The 21,030-nt window shown below is 39.7% G+C and overlaps 2 protein-coding genes across 2 annotated transcripts; one reads left to right on the top strand and one right to left on the bottom strand.

Annotated features, from left to right (window-relative positions):
- Window positions 1-515: 515 nt before the first annotated feature.
- tm9sf5 (transmembrane 9 superfamily protein member 5) lies at window positions 516-13,516 on the top strand. Its single transcript, XM_030764958.1, has 17 exons — window positions 516-743; window positions 1,334-1,401; window positions 1,508-1,601; window positions 2,436-2,563; window positions 2,977-3,106; window positions 3,297-3,424; window positions 3,625-3,736; window positions 3,875-3,954; window positions 4,103-4,208; window positions 5,112-5,244; window positions 6,373-6,492; window positions 6,718-6,775; window positions 6,876-7,035; window positions 7,519-7,670; window positions 7,863-7,974; window positions 9,080-9,251; window positions 12,782-13,516. Exons 1-17 carry the CDS (start codon window positions 615-617, stop codon window positions 12,847-12,849), a joined length of 1,950 nt encoding a protein of 649 aa, XP_030620818.1. The 5' UTR covers window positions 516-614; the 3' UTR covers window positions 12,850-13,516.
- Window positions 13,517-16,659: 3,143 nt separating this feature from the next.
- gpr101 (G protein-coupled receptor 101) lies at window positions 16,660-17,961 on the bottom strand. The gene has a single exon (XM_030765561.1). The coding sequence runs from the start codon at window positions 17,959-17,961 to the stop codon at window positions 16,660-16,662; it is 1,302 nt and encodes a 433-aa protein (XP_030621421.1).
- Window positions 17,962-21,030: the final 3,069 nt, after the last annotated feature.

Here is a 21,030-nt window from a genome sequence, read left to right as displayed (position 1 = left end):
TTTTAGCGTTGCAGATGTATATGTTTATTCTCATTAAATGGACATTGCTTTTCACTCATTTGGTAAACCCTGCAGAAAAAAATATTAAATGTTTCACACAGTTGATAAATGTTAAAACGCTCTACACATTTATTACAGACTGGAATAAAATTCGTACAATTAGCAAATGTTGGCAACCCTTCGTACATTTGTTTAAATCTGAAAATATTTTCCATATCAGTGTTCAAAGATACTGCTGTAATTAGTAAATATTTTGCTTCATCTTCTTTAGCAATTTGATATCAGAAATCAAGGCAATAAATAAATGCGTATATACCGATTCATTGTGTGAACTGAAAAGATGTACATGTTTAACAGAAAAGTTATAACCAGTTGAACTGGATTGGTTATTTCTAGATTCTCTGCTCCTCCCGGAGATAGGCGTGTAGCACTTGATGACAACTACCGGCAACAGTTCCGTACTTGGGGAAGCTTCGTTATCAGCGAAGCAAGTTGCAGCAAGTGAAAGACAAGTCACGTTAGTTGTAACAGTGCTAGGTGTAAATACATATATCCATTTAGCTGAAAGGATATCTGATACTTTCCATACTTAAAATTAGGAACTGACGGCTACAATGAAGCGAATAAATCCACGTTTTGTATTTATAACTTTGCTTTTCCTAAGCTCCTGTTATTCATTCTATCTTCCGGGTTTAGCACCAGTTAGTTTTTGTGAAGAGGAGAAGAAGGCTGAAGACTGTCAAGTACGTTAACAATTCTTTGTTTTTTTCTGTCTTTATGTCTTTTTTGTTTCTCTTAAGTTGTTTTGCTTAACTGCTGTCATACCAATTGATAATCACTTTAATTAAATACTGTACTTCCTGGATAGTTTACTTGTGCCAGACACAGTTAGCCTGTATGAGAACCAAATAAATGTGTTTAGTCTTTCCATCACTTCTATGACTCCAGTTTGGATTTTATGATATTTAATTAGCAATATTTATTCAGTAGAGTGATTCAAGTAGCAAATTAGCCAAATCACCAGCGACAGTGTTGACTAGCACACTAGCTACGTCGCTAGCGTGGATGCATATTATCCAGGAAGCGCACCTTATGTTACTACCTAGGTGAGTCATTATCAAAAATTAAATTAAACAGTTGCTATATACTAGACCTTTTGTTGTGGTCAAATACACTACAGCAAATAACGTAAGCTGCATAGTTTCCGTGTCCGACTTCGCTTGCTTTTTTCCTGAAGTTAGCGTCTCCTTAACCCTTAACCTGTTCTCACTATCATGTCACCATATAAATATGAGAGACGTGTTCAGAATGTCTTTTTCTCTCTCCATCTTAGAGCACTATTCAGCTGTTTGTAAATCGATTGGATTCAGTGGAGTCGGTCTTACCGTACGAATATGATGTGTAAGTATTCTTTCAGCTGTCCTCATATGGCTTGTATCCCATGCATTCCACTTGTGCCCTATTTATCCTAAGACCACGTAGTAAGGGAAAGATTATCTTCTCTAAGGTTTGATTTCTGCAAAGATGATGAAGAGAAGAGACCGTCAGAGAACCTTGGCCAGGTGTTGTTTGGAGAGAGAATTGAGACGTCACCCTATAAGGTAGATTGAAGAATGCTTTCAGACGGGATACTTTATTCAATGATTTATTTTATTAAATTAAAAATTTATTTTATTTTGTTACTGTTAGGTAGACATATAATACAAACATGCTTACCTTTACTTTGTTTTTTTGTTTTTTTTTGGCAACTTGTACCAAAGTGGAAGCCTCATTGACTTAAATAAAACTTTACTTTTTTCTTCTTTTTTTTTTAACAATAACACCAAGACCTGCTTGTTGAGAACATTAGCAGAAATCTGTTAAAGTTGTCTATCCTTTTCATTACTCTAAACAAGTTAAAATCTGTTAGAGAGTAAATAAATGATAAGAAAAGCTAACTATTCTATGTTAAAATTCTCATTTGCATATAAAGTTCACATCATTCCATGCAATGCTTCCATATCATAGCTATCCGAGCAGACCGCAATGATTATGTTGCCAAAGGCAATGCAACCCAAGCCTTATCTCTATGTAATTAAAACTGTTAATCTATCATTATATTTCTCAGAGGCACGTCAGCTTTTCATCTTCCTTTTGACAAGACTTCCCTAGAAATTAGACTTTGTTTTCAGTTTTCAGAAAACAAGAGGTGACCACAATACCTGAACAATGAAGCTTGCAATCTGTTCACTCTGGCAAAAATTTGTTTTACCCCCATATTTGATGCTATACAATGTAAATACAATTATGTATGCACTTTCTTTTTCTTTTTTTTGTTACAGTGCTTCATATTATATTTAGTGGACTCTATGCCTTTGTTAGGACTTATTTAAGCTGTTTTTGGTGCTTATTTTAACCGCTTTACTCACACTTAATTATTTATTCTTTTCTATTAGTTTTCGTTCAAGAAAGACGTTGCTTGCCAAAAGGTGTGCACCAAATCATATGACAAATCTAAGAAAGAGGATAGGCCTAACTTGGAGTTTCTCAAGAAAGGAATGCAACTAAATTATCAGCATCACTGGTGAGTGAATGTACACCTTGTAGTGGCTGAAAATGTCTGAACTTGTAATGCAAATCTTCACACCAGAGGGCACTCAATATTTCCGATGATAAACACAATGTGAATTTCATGGCTTTTTTTACACTCAGCTGATTTGCGCTAACATGAGGTGCATCGTGCACTTGCGAAGGACAGTTTTACATTTGCAGTTTGTGCCTCTATAGTTAACCTAGATATAACAGTGATTTCTGATCCTCATGACTTTTAATTGTGGATGCTGTTTTCCTGTCATTAGGCCTACGACAAGGTTCCTTTGTAAGCCAATTTGATGTAATACCGCATAGTATATGGTAATAATGTTGCTGCTATTTTGATTTGTAACAAGGTAGTATATTTTCTGAAGTGCATGGATTGGCCTCATTTTTATTTTACAGGATTGTGGACAACATGCCTGTAACATGGTGCTATGATGTGGAAGACGGTCAGAAGTATTGCAATCCGGGTTTCCCTATCGGTTGCCTGGTAGACAACGATGGACGTGCAAAAGATGCCTGTGTTATCAATGTGAGTCTGTAGTCTAAGTTCTCTCTGAACTAAGCTTCAGGTCAAAGTGTCGAGCGAGAGAGAGAGAGAAAAGAACTCCTGTCGTCATAACGTTGGGCGATGTGAAGAGATCTCAGAGATTTATTTGAGTGACCCGTTGCTGCAGGCGAGCAGGCATGTGGTTAATGGAAGTATTGTCATTTCTTTTCAGGCCGAGTTCAACAAGAAGAACACTTACTATGTGTTCAACCACGTGGACATTGTCTTAACTTACCACAGTGGCGACGATGAAGGTTGGCCCGGCGCTCGACTGGTTGGAGCTACTCTGGAGCCCAGGAGGTGAGGACTTACCGTGACTAATTTTCCAGCCGGCGTGTCACGTGTCTGTACCGTACTTTAGATGAGCCTGTCTTGAGAAGATGACGCGGAATAATGCGTTTGTTTTTCAATTAAGAGTGAGCTGAGTTTTGTCCGTTTTATGATTTCATTGGATCACGTGTACATTGAGGAACAAACGTGTCTGTCCGTGTATCCGACAGTATCAACCACAAAGACGAGAACAAACCATCCTGTGACGGCCTGCCCATGGAGGTCCCTGTAGAATTCAACAGTAATCTGAAAATTACTTATACCTATTCGGTCAAGTTTACGGTAAGTCTGTTTATTTCAGTTGAACAAAAAAAAAAGAACGAGGAGACACTAATATACTAACATTAGACACTTACTTCAGACGGTTGTGTTCCTGCATCTGTGGTTTTTGTTAACATTGTCTAATTCCTTGCCTCTCAGCAAAGCGATACTATCAAATGGGCCTCGAGATGGGATTATATTTTGGTTTCCATGCCTCACACCAACATCCAGTGGTTTAGGTAAGACCCTCTGAAAGCTCCAATGAAACCCCCTCCTAAACAGCCATAAATGATTAGTATACTGCTGAGTAATTCAAGTTACAGCCAAGCATCTTTTAGTTTCTCCTTGGTGTTAACGGTTTTCTGCTTGTGTGTGTGTTTTATGAAGCATCATGAATTCGCTGGTCATTGTACTCTTCCTGTCTGGTATGGTGGCCATGATCATGCTGAGAACCCTGCACAGAGACATTGCAAAGTACAACCAGGTGGACCAGGTATTTGCTGCTTTCCAACTCAATCCCAGATACTGAACAGATATTTATCACAGAGGAACCTTTTGGTGATATGAAGCAGTCTTGCTATTATCATGTAACACTCCTGGGTCTTCTCTAGACAGCAGTATGAAATTTCAGCTTAGGCAGATGTATTTCAGAAATTGGAAGTCCAGAAAGGTTTCATTCTATGGTCCCTTTTTTTGTAATAAAAAGAATTTGATGGAAATTTGTGGCATGTTTAAAGTCTTCTGTGTCTGATTACCGTATTTGTTCTAAAGCTGAGGAAAATACGCTGAGGTTTTTTCTTTTTTTCTTTTTTTTTTTTTTACTTCTAACAATGGGTGTTAGGCCTTTAAATAGCTCTTGTTTATTAAATCTGGTGTTGTGACATTCACAGGCAAACTGGGTTAAGATCCCACCTCCCTCAGTGAATACATCTATAACCTATGTAAGCTTATTAGCAGCCCATACCTGAGAGATTTTTCGGTGGTGATTTTAAGTGTTTGGTGACTGGTGACTTGTTTGCGGGAACTTACCGTGTAAGATGTATGTGGTAAAACATGGTGTATAAGACCTCTTGGTTCACACCAATCATGGCAAAAAATAATTGAAAAAAAATCTAGAAAATCCCTCCTCTGTTTTGTCACACTTCTGTAATTTTTCTTATCATCACAGAATCACAGATTTATATACCATAGTTATACACCATATTTTATCGTTTTAAAGTCATACTCACCTTCAGTGGTCGTGGCTTTGAGGCACCGAGCGAGACAGATCATGGGGCTCTCACTGTAAAAAAAATAAAAATAAATAAATAATTACAAATTACATGCATATGAGAAGTAGTTGTTGTCCTTTTTTTTTTCTTTCTGACTGGTTCTTTTTGCACACTGTCATTCTCAGGAAGACGCACAGGAGGAGTCCGGCTGGAAACAGGTTCACGGAGACGTGTTCAGATCGCCCAAGAAGGGCATGTTACTCTCGGTCTTCCTTGGTCAGGGGACCCAAATCTTCATCATGACCTTCATCACCCTCTGTAAGTTCTGCCATCTGTTGCTTGGATACCAGTGATGTGGTTTCTACAGCGTTGCTTTTTAATGAGCAAGGTCTCTTACTGGACCTTACTATCATTTATCATGTTTTACATTAAATGGTTCCTGTGTAATGAGACAGCGCTGGTAACAGCAAAAGGTTAGACTTGAAAATGTCGAATTGACAAACCAAAAGATATTGTCTTTCTCTAAGCTCCATCTTTCTTCTGGCTCGTTTCTCAGTTGTTTGGCTTACTACAGGATACATTCAGTATGAAATTTTTTATCAGCAGAATGGGCACTATGGGTGGTTATCAAACGGAGCACATTTTAATTTGGAACTAGAACTAACAGGTGTTGTGAATTTGGTACTGTAGTTAAAGTTGTAGGAAAATAGACATGTACCTTTTATTTAGACTTTGCCTGACGGATGCAGTTGAACTCCAACACTGGATGTAAATGAGAATGCATTCAGTCTTTGCTTGTCGGAGGTTTTTAAAAAAACCAGAGTGGTACACGCAGATTTCCAACAATCTGAGTTCTAAACTTGACCGTTCCCATGGCAACCTGTCTCTTCCCCTGCCAAAAGAGCTAGCAAAGTAGCCAGTATTTCTGGAAACCCAGTAGCAATCATTATTGTTGACGAACGTGGCAGGGATTTGGAATGTAGCAAGACTGGATACAAACAATTAAATACAGGGGTGTTGAATGGGTATTCACTTATGCTACAGGCAGTAACTCCTTTGAATGAGTTTGACAAAATGCCTTTCACTGAGTGCTGTTTTTTGTTTTATGTCTGGTACCAGTTCTTGGAGCAGTTTGAAACAACCTGAATGCTCTAAAGTCTGCTATCAACTTTGTAATGTTAACCTCTGTTGAGTAAAGCCAACAGAGCATGCGTGGGCTTTTAGAAAGCAATCCAGACATAACTGGTGTCTTGCAAAATTAAACTTGAGGCAGCATTACGTTAACATCTTTTTGATTAAAATTTGATAAAAAAACAAAAACAAAAAACTAACAACAACAACAAAATCTTGATGTACAAGGATTATATTACAGTCCTGAGGGAGAATAAGTAGTCCTGTATTTGAATAGTTTGACTTTAATGGTGCCAATACTGATTGTCTTTTCAGTTCTGGCCTGTCTGGGCTTTCTGTCCCCGGCTAACAGAGGGGCTCTTATGACCTGTGCTGTAGTTCTCTGGGTCCTGCTGGGAACTCCAGCTGGCTATGTGTCCGCCCGTCTGTACAAGAGTAAGCCGAGTTTTCACTTCAACAAAGCAAATATTTGGCGCTGATAGCTTCACAATGACAGAATTGTTATAAGTTATTTTACAATTGATATTTATCTAGTGGCTTTTCCTTGGTGTTATTTGTGATTATTGCTTTCATAACAGACGTCAAACTAATGTTACATCATTTATTGCTTAACAAATGTTCTCCCCATTTTTCATTGTTTTATCGCTTGTGTTTCTTCAGCTTTCGGTGGAGAAAAATGGAAAACAAATGTTATTTTGACAGCTCTTCTGTGCCCTGGGTATGTTAATCACTATTCGAAATGGAAAATACATCTGTACACCTTTGCACTCTAAAGAGTCGTTACAGGCTGAATTGATAACTTGAATATCTCTCCACAGGATTGTCTTTGCTGATTTCTTTCTGATGAATCTTATCCTATGGGTGGAGGGCTCGTCAGCTGCCATTCCCTTTGGTACTCTGGTGGCCGTCTTGGCTCTGTGGTTTGGTATTTCTGTCCCTCTCACCTTTGTCGGTGCATACTTTGGCTTCAAGAAGCCGGTGAGTCTCGGCTTTTCAAAGTAAGACTTTTGTTGTCCAGTTTATTTGTTTATTTGCAGAGAAAAATGGAATTGTGTTTTCTGTCCATATTAGAAAATGTTTTTCTGTATACACTGATTCTTACGTGCACACCTGTTTGTGCACTGTTTATGCACTGTTCATAGTATAGGTCCTTCATGCATTCTTTTCTGTATAGGGTTACACTGTTGACACAAGGCCTTACTGTAACTGTATGACTGACACACACTTCTTTAGACATCAATCTGTTATTGAATGCGAATCAACAAAGTGATGATAGTTAATGACAAAAGAATAAGGTTTTTTACTGATTTGACCACGTGGCAGTTTGAAGCATACTTTTATTGTGCTTGTTTTTGTTGCTTAGCTGCAGTCAACCTTCTCCATCTGTCTGTGTTTGTATACTCTCCACTCACTGTAACATACTGAATTCTCCCTCCTGCTCTCGGACGCTCTCGCCTGCAGGCAATCGAACAGCCAGTGCGAACAAACCAGATTCCACGACAAATTCCTGAGCAGTCCTTTTTCACCAAGCCTTTGCCAGGCATCATTATGGGTGGCATCCTCCCATTCGGCTGCATCTTCATCCAGCTCTTCTTCATCCTCAATAGCATCTGGTGGGTTCGGATGTTACGGATAAGTCAGTCACCATCTGGGTTTATTAAAAAAAACAAAACAAAAAAAAAGCCAAACACATAGTTTTGTTTAGTAGGACATTGAGATGTCTTTGAACTAGGCCAGCATGTGGTTTTTACGACGTCTTTTAAGGATTTTTAGGTTTGATTGTGAGCTTCCTTTTGCCCCTGCAGGTCCCATCAGATGTATTACATGTTTGGATTCCTTTTCCTTGTCTTCATCATCCTCGTCATCACCTGCTCTGAAGCCACGATCTTGTTGTGCTACTTCCATCTTTGTGCGGAGGTGAGAGACTGCTACTACTACTACTACTACTACCACTAAACCTTTAAATAAAACTAAAACTCTAAATAAAACCGCAGTTTTTTTTTTAACATAAAAGTGCTATAAATTAACCACACCCACTGAATAACAACTAAAAGTACAGAGGGTTGATTTACTTTCTCTGTGTCATTTGGAAATTGTTTTTTTTTTTTTTTTTTTTCTCTCTCATGGCATTTAGAACTGGTGGCTGGTGGCGTCCTGCCAGCCAACCAGGTTCCACTGTCTTCCCCTGAAGGAATGCACACACCTCTTTGCTTTTTATAGCACCTTTTTTAGTCCCTGTTCTCCTTTTCACAGATGACGTAAACATGTTGCATCGGCCTATATATCTGACCTGGTCAAAGTTGCAAAAAGAAACTGTTTAGTAACCTCACTCAGATATTTTATCACGAGCCATGTTCTTCATACCAAATTGGGTGTTGTGTATAGCATGGTTTATGCCTGAAGAAACTATGGTACATGCTACAGACCCAATAGGATAACTCGAAAAATTTGAAGGCAATGATTGCTTCAGTTTGCAAGGCAAGGCAAATGTATAATAAATTGAATAATAAATCACAAATTGATTAATAAAAGGAAATAAATAAGAGATGAGACTAAAATGAAAATTAGAATTAGAAAATGACACACATAAATTTGAATGAAAGTAAAATGGAATTAAGTAAAAAATAATCATGAAAAAGTATGTTTTAGCTGCTTATTGAAATGACAGATGGTTGTAACAGTACAGTGGTCATCAAATAAATGCAGATGTATGTATATTATCTTGTATGCATTGTATGGCCATCAGAATGTTTGGATACACTTGGAATTCTGATCAGTTTAGTACTTAAACTTGGTTTAATACAGACGGCTTAAAATATTTGTATGATCGATTTAATTACTAGTCTTGCAAGCGGTTACTGGTTTTGTGTAAATTTACAATCTGCCCTCACTGGGCACTGACTAAGTACTCATGAATTTGGAGATTAATTTTAGGAAATCTTTCACCTTTCGCATACCAGCTGTTTATTTCAACCTTATTACCCCCCCCCCCCCCCCCCCCCCCCAAATTGTTTCCCCACAGGATTATCACTGGTGGTGGCGGTCCTTCCTGACCAGTGGCTTCACTGCAGTTTATCTGTTTGTCTACGCTGTGCACTACTTCTTCTCAAAACTACAGATAGTCGGGCTTGCAAGCACAATCCTTTATTTCGGCTACACCATGATCATGGTGCTCATATTTTTCCTTTTCACTGGTAAGTAGACAAGTCTTATACGTCCACACTTTTCTCTGGCTTCAAATGTAAGCACATCTCATTTACAGTACAGTTCCTCATGGACAAAAAAAACCCCCCAAAAAAACCAGTGTTTGTTGAATTCTGTTTTGATTGTTAATGCATGCGTTTTCACTGTGACATATACATAAAAACTATTCTTCAGCGGGCCGTTCTTCAAACTTTAGATGGAGTTTGTATGAAAGTGTGCATTGCTTAGTTGATGAAAGCACCACTGCTTGGTAGCTCCTCTGGGTTTATAGTGTCTTGTTGCTGAGTGATTGCACTCGTAAGGAAGAATGTGGCTTGGGAGGGGTTGTGGTATATTTGCTTAACTTGCAAATAGTGCTGGCCATTAAGGAAGACTGTTTGGTGAATTTTTACAAAGCTGCAGGATTTGCATCCTGTTACATTGTATTCCGGAGATATAAACTTCAACGTTTTGTTTGTTTAACTAGGCGGCCAAGCCTTTTCTGATCATCGTGATAGTATGAGTCCATCGGGTGTTACGTGAGGTTAGACTGAGTTTAACAGCACCGATGATTTTCCTTTTCTACGCTCAAAGATCCTTTTAAGAGTTTATTCATCAAAAGGTGACAAGATAGGCATGGGAAGGAAGGAATGCTGAATTAACTGAAACTAAAACCCCAGATTTTAAACAGGTGTAATTAGACGTGTGAAGTTGCATATTAAAACCGGCTCCTTCGGGTCACAGAGCGAGTTCTTATCTTTCGGTGCTTGGGCGGACAGATGGCTAGGTTTGGACAGTTTACTTTTTGACGTCTTACTGCTGTCGTATTCTTGGAGGATGGTAATAAGCCCAGTGTCCTAGCTAGAGGTAATTTGGGGCGGCCTATAAATATTCTCTCGTCCTGAAGTGTTATTGTGTGAGAGCGTAGCTCTCCCCGCGGTCATAATCAAATCTCGCTCAGCTCGCCTCATTCATATGCCGAGCTGGAGAAGAGAGGAGAGGAGAGGAGCGAGCAGCTGCCTGCCAGACTGCTCCCGGAGAACAGAGCTGTAAACAGCTGTGGAAAAACAGCATTTACAGACACTTACTGGTGACCTTTCTGTGCTCCCTGTCTCTAGAAAAACAAAATGCTAATCTGCGCTGTGTAGCAACACGCTGCCGGTTCCCCTTTTCATACAATCACAACGGGTGCTCCATTGACCTGACAGTTGTAGTATAAGCAGTCTTCATCTAGCACTGCCACCGCTGCCCAGTCAGGGAGATCTGAACCTCCTCTGCAATGGATAAAATAGCAAGTAGCGCACCAGAGTAAAGCTATTTCTGCTGCGCTGTAGGACAGACTCCCAGATAGCTCAGATTGGCGCTCCGAACATCCCACGCCATTAGAGAACGAACGAGCCATTATTGAGATGGCTGTAGCTAATCATGTGTGATTGCTGCTCTTTGCATGGTGTTGCTTTGAGAGAGAGAAAAAAGTCAGATTGTGTGTCTCTTTTATTTGTTGCCATGGATTGTAATAGATGTACCAGGTGTGGCTGTTATGGCAACTTCCTTCATGTTGGTACTTGCAATACAAAGATTTGAGCTTTAAAGCGAAAAGAGAGAGTGGCTATGTGGACATGGTATAGTACAACAGGATAGTACAGCACTATCATAGTACTATCAAAAGCTTTTAAGGCTCATAGCCCCGAACATATTTCTTGGCAGATGTGGTCTGAAGTTAACATATGAATAGCATGCTTTATGAATAGCTGCTATCCATGAAACACCCGCACAAACTATAATAACTGTTGAAAGAGAGGAGTCTTAAATGAATTCTTACTGTTTGTAACTATTTCTGGTTAAAGCCACATCTCTCTTTCTCACTCACTCACTCTCTCTCTCTCTCTTTCTCTCTCTCTCTGTCTCTTTCATTTCGTTTTGTTCTTGTTTTTTCGCTCTCATCTTTTGTTAAGCCAGCAAAAATCTTTTTTGTTGAAGTGCACAACTCCTACACATATGTGTAATGATAGGCTGGCAGGCAGGCAGGGGTTGTTTTTGGACATTTGATGATGGTGATGATGATAAAGCAGATTACTGGTGTATGTGGAGCTTCTCTCTGCATCATCAGTGGGAAAAGGCCGAAGATCATCTGTATGGAAATTAATCCAGAAATATCTCTCTCTCTCTCTCTCTCTCTCTCTTTCTTCCCCCTGCTAAACACTCAAATCTTGCCCATTGTTGAATGTCATTTTTTTCACATTTTTCTCACAGAGCTTTGATCTGGGTGTAATTCCATGGTCTTTTGTACAGCTCTATTTCATCAGATCGTCCTCAAACATCGGAACACTCTGTTCCCTCATCTCAGCCTTATCTGCCAAAAAATAATCTTAATAACGTTAGGGAGAAATGGTAGCCCAGTGGCAAGTTCTCTAATTTCTATAAAGATTTGGAGTTCTTGAAGTGCACTAAAGATGGCATTAAAATACATTTTGCTAAGTAAGTCTAGAATAAAAGTAGTATTTTATGACAGTTTATAATGAGATCGATTTACATTCGTGTGTACATTAATCTCTACATTTTTCTGTCTCTAAGTTTCCCTAGGTTTAGCATTCACAGAATAATGCTCTTATCTAAGGGAAACCACAAATATCAAGCTTAATACAGTGAAGTATATAGTAGATTGTTTCATGCTGATGTGGTAGATTAAATATGTATACGTTTCAAATAAGTTGTAATTGCTTTCAGGTTCACTGTCTAGTCAAAACTCCCTAAAATGTTGCATTGTCAAAAAAACCTGAATTGCGTAGGTTTCATCATGTTAATCTGCAGCCTGTGACACACCTTAAGTCACAAAGGAGACAATGAAAGAATGATATCCAGAGCTTGTGAACTCTTCCATAATTACAGACACTTCAGTGATGAAACCTGTAATAGGGGTCAGTCCAGTTAAACAGGAATCACCTGCACAAGTGTTTGCATTACTCTAAAGTTGCGTTCAAAATTTCCGCTCACCCACTAAATAGTGAATCAGCCACTTTTTAGTGCTATAAATTCACGACACTATATAGTGCGCTACAAAATCGTCATGAGGCACGGCAGAATGTAGCGTACAGAAGCTGTTCCTTACGTCAATCAACTTAGACCATCATGCATTGCGGCTTGTCTAGTGAAAGCAGGCAAGTCCTTACAGACCAATCAGATGCAGATGTTCTGGATGTTGTTTATGCGACCGAGATAATAATTACGAATATCCAGCGCGTAATTACGTAGCAGCACAACATCCAAATAGAGTCTGAAATGTATCAACAGCTGTGTGCCCTTATCCCCCAGTGAGTGTAGCAAACACTATGTAGTGAGTGAGTGAGTGAGTGAGTGAGTGAGTGAGTGAGTGAGAGAGGGTGAGTAAGTGAGTGAGTGAGTGAGTGAGTGAGAGAGGGTGAGTGAGTGAGTGAGTGAGTGAGTGAGTGAGTGAGTGAGTGAGTGGACAAGTTGACATTTCCAACGCAGCTTAAGACTCGTCTCAGCCAATCTGATCACTTCCTCTTTCCTCTGTCCTTAGGTACCATTGGTTTCTTCGCCTGCTTCTGGTTTGTAAATAAAATCTACAGTGTGGTGAAAGTGGACTAAAGAAGAGAGGCCTTCCCTCCTCTTTTTGCTGTTCTGCTCAGAGGCAGCAGGATATTGTATGAACTTTGAAAGGAGGGGAACAAAAATCACATATCTAGGGCAGAGGTCCTAGAGAAAGAAGTCCAATCCCCCTTTGTTTGCTTGAAAAACTGGTGTGTTGTGATCATCACTGTACTTTTTTTGTAAAGTTAGTAATTCATCTGCATTAATTTGACATGCACGTTGACCTGAAATGGGTTTCTGTGTGACTCCAAAGATTTGTTTGAATTGTCCACTGGTCTGGAGGTTAATAAGGGCTTTTTGGCCCTTCAAATGCCTGGTACCCAGAGGCGAAGGACTTCTGTCTCCCATTTATAATGTTTAAGTTTGTATCTTCCTATACTTTTATATTCTTTAAAATATTTTTTTTTCCAAACTTCTGCTGTAATGACATAATTTGAAGATTCAGTACTCAAAGAACTGACAATGTGATTTATTTCTGTGTTGTATGTGTTTTGACCTTGGGAAAGTATAGAAAAAGGGTTTGTGAATTTAATGCCTCGGTGGTCTCTGTGATATCACTGAGAAGTAGGTGTCTGTAACTGTGTCTTTATTGTTATAAATTGTTTGTTCTTTGATTATTTTTATGGTTTTCTCACTCAAGATTTCTTTATATGAAAAGAAGAATGCTATAGCTGGTTAATAAGCACATCTTTGTGGTAGATTGTTTTTCTATAAATAATAAATTCACTGATTCATGGGAAAATGCATTGTGTTTTTACATACATCGCAGATTAAAGAACAGCTGGTTAATAATTCAAATGGTAGTTTAAAAAAACAAAACAAAATAAAACAAAACAAAACAAAAACATTAAACATTTCAAGATATTTTATTTAGAAACTCTCGGAATATGATGAAATGACATGGTTAAATGTTTGAAATGAAATGTAAAGTAACATCACAGTGAAAATTATTCCCAAATGTGTCTCACGTCCATATTGTGTATTGAAGTCCTGTGAGAAATGACTGCACTGAATGACATATTCCTAACAGTACTACAATCATGTTTTTTCTTTTTTTTGATTGTCTCAGTTTTCCGAGAAAACAGGTACTGTCGGCATGAATGTCTGCACTCAATTTTCAGCGTTTTCTTTTTTTTTTTTTAAACAAATATTGAAATAACTGTTTTCAGATTAGTGAATGTAGAGCCTTTTACAAAGCACATTCGTGGCTCAAATCACTTTCAAACTGCTAAAAGCTTATGGGTTCTGACTGCAGGATTTCATCATTTAAATACCTGTTTATGCTTATAGTATATGAAGCAGCCCAAAACATGGTCTTGTGGAATCTAGGTATATTTTACAGAGACTGTTTTTACTGTGTCTGCCAATGCTGTCCAAATACAACCAATCTGGTGTTAGTTATTTGTTATGTTTTAAGACTGACATGAGCAGATGTGAAAAAGGAAAAGAAAAAAAAAACCTACAAAAAAAAAAAAAACCTGTTGGCTCAGCAGTGGTCCACTGTAGAACAGATATAAAGTGCTGGGAGGACTGGGGAGATTACCCTTATGACCTTTCCATCAGTGAACTCACTGCATCTGGCTGACCTCATACTGTACCTCTCAAATGACTGAACAGCGTATTTGCCTTTGTCAGGGTGCTCAACATCTTAACATAGCCTAACAGACAGACACACGTTGTCATTTAGTGGGTCATTCAGAGAGGCACTCTCATCAGCAGAGAGGTATACATGTAGGGCACATTGCACAATACCCTGAGATGTTTGCCTTACTCACTACTACAATAAAACTGCACTTCCTTGTAAAGGTACTGAGAACAGTTATGATTAGCATTGTCCATATGTCCATATGAGTCTTTGAAACAACCTGTTCCAAACTGTTAATGCATTATGACGTTTCACAATTTTTTTTTGGGAATGTATCGGTTTATCACCTTCCCTTACAAACACAGACTTACACTTAATGGCTTGTGGAATGGAAATGGGAACACTGAGGTGTTATTTCTGTCTTAAATACACTTTTTTTTTTTATACAAAACTGATTCACATAAGCTCCATCATTTGAAACGGAAAGTCTTTACAAACTCTTTTTTTATGCATATTTAGAAAAATATAAAGTACATCTCATGATTTTGGTCATTGTCCTAAACTGGGACAACATAATAGACATCTGATAACTATAAACTAAGATTGAAAAACAAGGACAGTTCTTTGCCTTCATAATGATAAAGACTAAATCTTTAACAACATCGTAGGCAGCTTTACAAATGAACACTTACTGTACTTAGCAAAAGACACATTTGATTCTCAACAATATATCCATGTACCAACTATATATGAATGGTACCACTGTATCTGCTAACAACAGACCAAATGAAATGTAGTTGCTTTGTACCAAGCAATGAAAAGTTTTAGTATGAGGAAACACATTCTGTAACATTAATTTACTCTCCCATTTTAATCAAATGATCAGAATATCATTGTGTTTAGGCCTACATAATAACTGTATAAAACACAATGAAACATTAACGAATTCTGTATCTTCTGATTACTATGTAGCAATGGAGCCCTACTGCACCAAAATGACACTTTGTAGGTCACCTTTGAATAGGTGACGCAATGTTATACCACTTTATTTTGAGACCTTTTTGAGGCACCAAGTAAGTGTACCTATACTACTAGCCCAAAATGAAGGATTGAACACCCCCGTCCAATCCCCAAGTATTTTAATATCAATAACCTAAAATACTCTAAAGAACGACTGCACGTAATGGATCGTTGCATTTCGGTACAACACAAGGATGCTAAATTCCAAAGAAACGCCGCGTTTCTCTGGAGACCTGGGCCACAGGCAGTTGCAGCGTGTCCTGTACGCTGTACATGTTTTTCCAGTGTTCACTCCAAATTGTATGCGTTCAAGCTGGGCTACGTGATGAAAAAGAAGCTGTGCAATATTTACTTGCGGTGTGCGCAAAATGTCATCGCTATTCATGATCCGACGAATTGTCAAAGATTAACCATTCAGTCTTCTTGTGTCATTCAATTACGCCCGAGACACGATGTAGAGCTGTTAACGATTAATGGATTCACACCGAATCGTACTATGTACTGTTCGAGCCAAATATTTTCCAGCGACCAAGAGTAAATCCAGTGAATAAAAATGTATAACAGTGTGATATCATTTTAATTTGGGCTACCGCACGAAACCAACATTATTGTACCAATATCCAAATAAAACAGTATATGTGCTCAGCTACTTTATCAGCTTAAGCAATGCACGCGCATACCTTATTTAAAATTAACGTTCCAACGGCCGATGATGTGCTTATTACCTCAAACCGAGCTTTACTAATATGGAGAATGAAGGTGATATTTTTGCAATTCTTTCCTTCACACTCTGCCGAAAACTAAACTCATCGAGTCCCTAAAGTCGAGTAAGTTCAGAAACATAAGTTACGTAGCAGTTCACTCATGGTACATTGACGAAGTAAGTTCGGCGGTAGCAAGCTGTTTGGATAGTTCCTCTATCTAGCTCCATTAGCCTAAATGATTTCTTCTCCACTTGGCGATAGGTGGCTTTTAGCGGCACTTCTATTTGTTATGTGTCTGTATGTATCTCAAAATGTGTTGAAAACACTGCGGATGATTGTAAAGAACCTAATTTTTCCTCCACAATGTTTGCTACTCCGTCAGTGCGATCGGACTTTTAGAAATAGGCCTATGTGATGTATTTTCTTTCAGTCATTAAACACTTAGTTATTGCCTTGTAAATGGGTGTCCTAAACCACAAGCACTCTTGTCCTATGTCTTCATTTGTTATTGTTGCTCTGTACTGTAAGCTCTTTCTCTGAGCTCAGACTGATAGAGGTGGTTTCCTTACGGCTGTCTCTGGACCTCCTTTCGGTTGGGGAGGATGAGGTGGTGCCTTCCTCCCAGGTATGCAGGGGACAGACTCGGGCAGCCTGGCTGGGTGGGTGTGGGTGTGTTGACCGTCCGTCTGTCACCGTGAAGCAGCTGTCCACAGCAGAGCTGCGACTGGTCCTGCCCTGCCCACACAGTGGCCCGCAGAGCAGAGCAAGGAACTCCTTTCGAACACTGCGATGCATGTATCCATAGATATACGGGTGCAGGCAGCACTGCAGGAAAAAGAGGATAAGGGCTAGCGAAGCCAGCCAGGGAGGTATCGCATCGCTGGAGTGGATGGAAATCGTGCTGAGGACACTGTACGGGCCCATGCTCAGAATGTAAGAGGCCATAATTACAAACACAACTCGAGCTGCCTTGCAGTGGTAGTGGAAACGTCTATGGCGTGTCCTTATAGGGTATGTAGCAGAGAAGGGACCCTCGCCTTGGCTCTGCTGCTGTTGTTGCTGCCGTTGGGGGCTAGAGCGGGTGACCTGTGAGTCTGGAGGATGGCTGGCCTGGATGGGGTGTACCAGAGCGTTCTGTCGTCTAGCTGCCCTGAACACCATCCAGTAACAACCCAGCATAATAGCCACAGGTAGCCAGAACGAAAGTGTAGATACCAAGGCAGAGTAAGAGTAGCTGGAGGACCACATGACAGAGCAGGTGTTGTGTCTACGGTCAAAGTCAATAGTGCCCCAGCCATAGAGTGGTGGCGTGCTCTGCAGCAGGCTAAGCAACCAGGTCAATGCAATGAGATTGGTGCCCAGGTGTGGAGTCATACGGGTGGGGTAGGACAGCGGGTGGATGATGGCCAAGTAACGGTCCACCGATACCACTATGATTGTGTTGACACCTGCGAAAGCAAATAGGTGCATGAGCACCACCAGTGCCTGGCACAAACGGGTGTCAAGGGGCCAGACCTCAGGCACAGTCGCAGCTATGGCAAAAGGCATGACCAGCACTGTCTGGAGCAGGTCTGCCAGCAGCAGGTTGAGGACAAAGCGGTTGGCAACATGAAGCAGCTGAGGCTTGCGCTGGAACACGAGCAGTACCACAACATTACCGAACAGTGAGGTACACACAATGGCCGAAATGAGCACCATCTTCACTGTACTGTTTACGAGAGAGGGCGAGAGGGGGGAGCCAGGATCCCAAGGTACAGTGCTGGAGTTACTGCCCACACCGGGAGCCTGGGAGGTGGGCATGCTGGCACCGATGAGGTGGGTGATAATGCATGTGTAGCTCTGCCACTCTCCACTGATTCCACCTGAGGGTCTCTCAGCGTGTTCTCTCTGCCTTGTTTTCACCTTGAAACGAGGATGACATAAAAGAGAATGCCACTGAAAGAGCTGTTTCCTTCACTTAGTAACGTGACAGGGACATTGTCTTGGTATATAATACTGTCTCCTTAAACTATTTATTCATTCATCAGTCTCCAGAAATCTTATAATGTGTCATATTTACACTGATAAATCATCTCTGTTAAGTATCGTTTGACAACTGGTTTTAACCTGAGAACAGGGAGCTCGCGCATCTCATTATACTCAGAATTCGGAGCCGTTTTATGTTTTTATTCCCTTACGATGCTTATTACATGGCAATCGACCACTTTTATGATAACAGATGGGCTACTGCAGAGCATTTCCTTCATAGGCGAACAATTTAAACAAAGAGGCGTTGATTTCAGTCAGTCCTAAATGAATTTGACAGAGGCTTGAACAGCTGGAAATCACCGCTGTCAAAATTCCATTGTTCGTTCTGAGCTGATCACACAAACCTCTCTCACCGATTACAAACGCTGCTAGCTCTATTACTGTCCAAATGAAAACAGTATTATCTAGGAAAATGAAGATTTTACCTCGAGGTCGTCTTTGGAGACGATGCCTTTCTCGAGCTAGATTGCAACGGTTGGTTGTTTTCGGTCATTGGTCCTCTGTTGCTCCTTCGCGCTCTCCCATTGACAGCGCTGTGCTCTGATACTGCTGCTGCGCTCCCATTTTAGTCACCGCTGTTCTAATCAATGGCAGCCCTGATTTTCCAGCAGACGCCTCTAATCACTATTCAGAGGGGACCTCAATTCAGACGCGCGCAGTCATCACGTTGTGCTGTTTTCATGTCATATTAGATTTATTACATAAACCGCTATGAAATATTGTGCTTGTCTGTCCGTGGATAGTGGCGCACGATAGATTATTGTCGCGGAGGTGTCACATTAAATGTAGGCTAACACCTGTGATGTGTGGGCTGTCCGTCTGTGGCTACCACCAAGCCAATCTTTCCACTGCAAATTTTAAACGACGGTATTGAGTGGCGAGTAACCCTGGTGACCCGGAGTTTTGTTGGGTCGACATTTAAAATTATTTTGAAGATTTAGCTGATTAGATATTGCTAAATATTTGATGAGATGTCCTCACAACATGTTTGAAGCTAAACTTGATTGCCTCCCTGCAGCTTTTATGACCATTATAAGGCTTAATCAGCAGCAAAATCAAAATTTCAAGTGACTAAGTGTATTGACTCAGTACAGCTGGAACAATTTAGTTTGAATTTAAGCAATGCTGAATGTTTATGTGCTGCATTTAAAAGACAACACCAACAAGAACCACATAATGAGGAGTAGTATTATAATGAATACTCTTTAATCAAAGCAACTTGCTTGACACTGAAGTCAGTCACACTGTTTGTGGTTTTAGTGTACATGATGGAGCTTTAGTGGAGGGAACTGGGTTGCAGTCAGTGCTGATGCTGCGGTTATTTATGGGTAGTTATTCAGATTTACTCTGCACTGGGGCTGCTTCAATGCCACTGTGTTTTATAGGCTCTTGGTTCCTCTAAATCTTTCCTTGAACACCAGCAAAGAATTACATTAAGACCAATTAAATGGAAGGCATGAGAGCGTTAGAATAATGCTCTCTCTCTCTCTTTATTTATCTATCCCTTTACCTCTCTCAAATTCACTGTGTTACATTCATGACAACTATTTTTTCAAAAGTGTACTGTAGACATACTATGGTTAAGTATACAATCTGTAATACTACTACTACTACTACTAATAATACAAGTTTATTTAGAGCCCAATATCACTATTTATAGTCTCAAATGGCTTTACATATCCACAACAAAGTTAAATCAAAATTCTATTATCCATAAGGTAGAGGAAATAGATAAGCCGGATAGGTAGGCCGGTGCAAGCCCATGTAGAATTTTATATGTCAATAAGAGGACCTTAAAATCTGCATGAATTGGGAGCCAATGAAGGACAGGCGTAATGTGGTTAAACTTGTTCTGGTCAGGATTCTGGCAGCAGCATTCTGGACCAGCTGAAGACTTTTAGTACTAGAGGCAGGCAGACCAGAGTACAGAACATTGCAGTAATTGAGGCGAGACATGACGAATGCGAGAACAATGGTTTCTGCATCAGCCGTACTTAGGAAGGGCCTAATTTTAGCGATATTACGGAGGTGATAGAAGGCAGTTTTAGTTGTGTTTTTGATATGAGTGACTAGCCAGAGATTAGAGTCAAAAATCACACCAAGGTTTTTAGCTGTAGAGTTTTGAGAGATGATGCAGTTGTCAAACTTTAGGGTAAGATCACTAAAAAAATGCTTATGCCTAGGACTACCAATGACCAGTATTTCAGTCTGGCCTGTGTTAAGCTTTAGGAAATTTGAAGACATCCAACCTGTAATAGCACATAGACACACCTCAAGGTTAGCCAAATCAAAGTGGTCATTGTGCTTGATAGGTAAGGAAATCTATCAGCAGCATAACAATGTAAGTTAATGTTGTAACTACGAATAATGTCACCCAAAGGGAGCATGTAAATAGAGAATAGGAGAAGGCCAAGGACCGAATGATCATGTATTCGTTCTGTATTTGTGCAGTCTAATGTTTAAGGAGACACTGGTACAGAACATGGTCCCAGTCTATTGAGGTCCAAAAATGATGGCAGTGATTGATTTCAGCGTCATGCATTGAATGTGTTTTGTAAGTCCTGTTCATGGTCAACTTAAAAATCATGTTTCCTCCATTAGTATTTAACACAACATTGCATGAAACAGAGGAATACACAAAGACAAAATATCAGCATCATAGGAGGATTCATATGAATATTTACATGAATGTACAGTATATTTAAAAAAAATAGAGGACAAAACTGGAAGTGTTTTAGTAGTCCAAGCTGCATAGATCTGTGTAATATTTATATGTAGAGTCTAAATACACAAAGCATCTTATAGAAAAGCCATACAGATGGCACAGTAGAGAGCCTTTGA

The sequence above is a fragment of the Chanos chanos genome, chromosome 2, assembly GCF_902362185.1.
Source record: "Chanos chanos chromosome 2, fChaCha1.1, whole genome shotgun sequence".
NCBI lineage: Eukaryota > Metazoa > Chordata > Actinopteri > Gonorynchiformes > Chanidae > Chanos > Chanos chanos.
The sequence above is the reverse complement of the archived record's forward strand: the minus strand, read 5'-3'. Positions and strand labels throughout refer to the sequence as shown.

Bases quoted from the DNA above. Each gene is read 5' to 3' on its own strand.
- tm9sf5 (XM_030764958.1), top strand. From the start codon at position 615: ATGAAGCGAATAAATCCACGTTTTGTATTTATAACTTTGCTTTTCCTA. The intron at 6,776-6,875 runs GTATGTTAATCA...ATCTCTCCACAG, and splicing joins ACAGCTCTTCTGTGCCCTGG to GATTGTCTTTGCTGATTTCT. The intron at 7,671-7,862 runs GTGGGTTCGGAT...TTGCCCCTGCAG, and splicing joins TTCATCCTCAATAGCATCTG to GTCCCATCAGATGTATTACA.
- gpr101 (XM_030765561.1), bottom strand. From the start codon at position 17,961: ATGCCCACCTCCCAGGCTCCCGGTGTGGGCAGTAACTCCAGCACTGTA.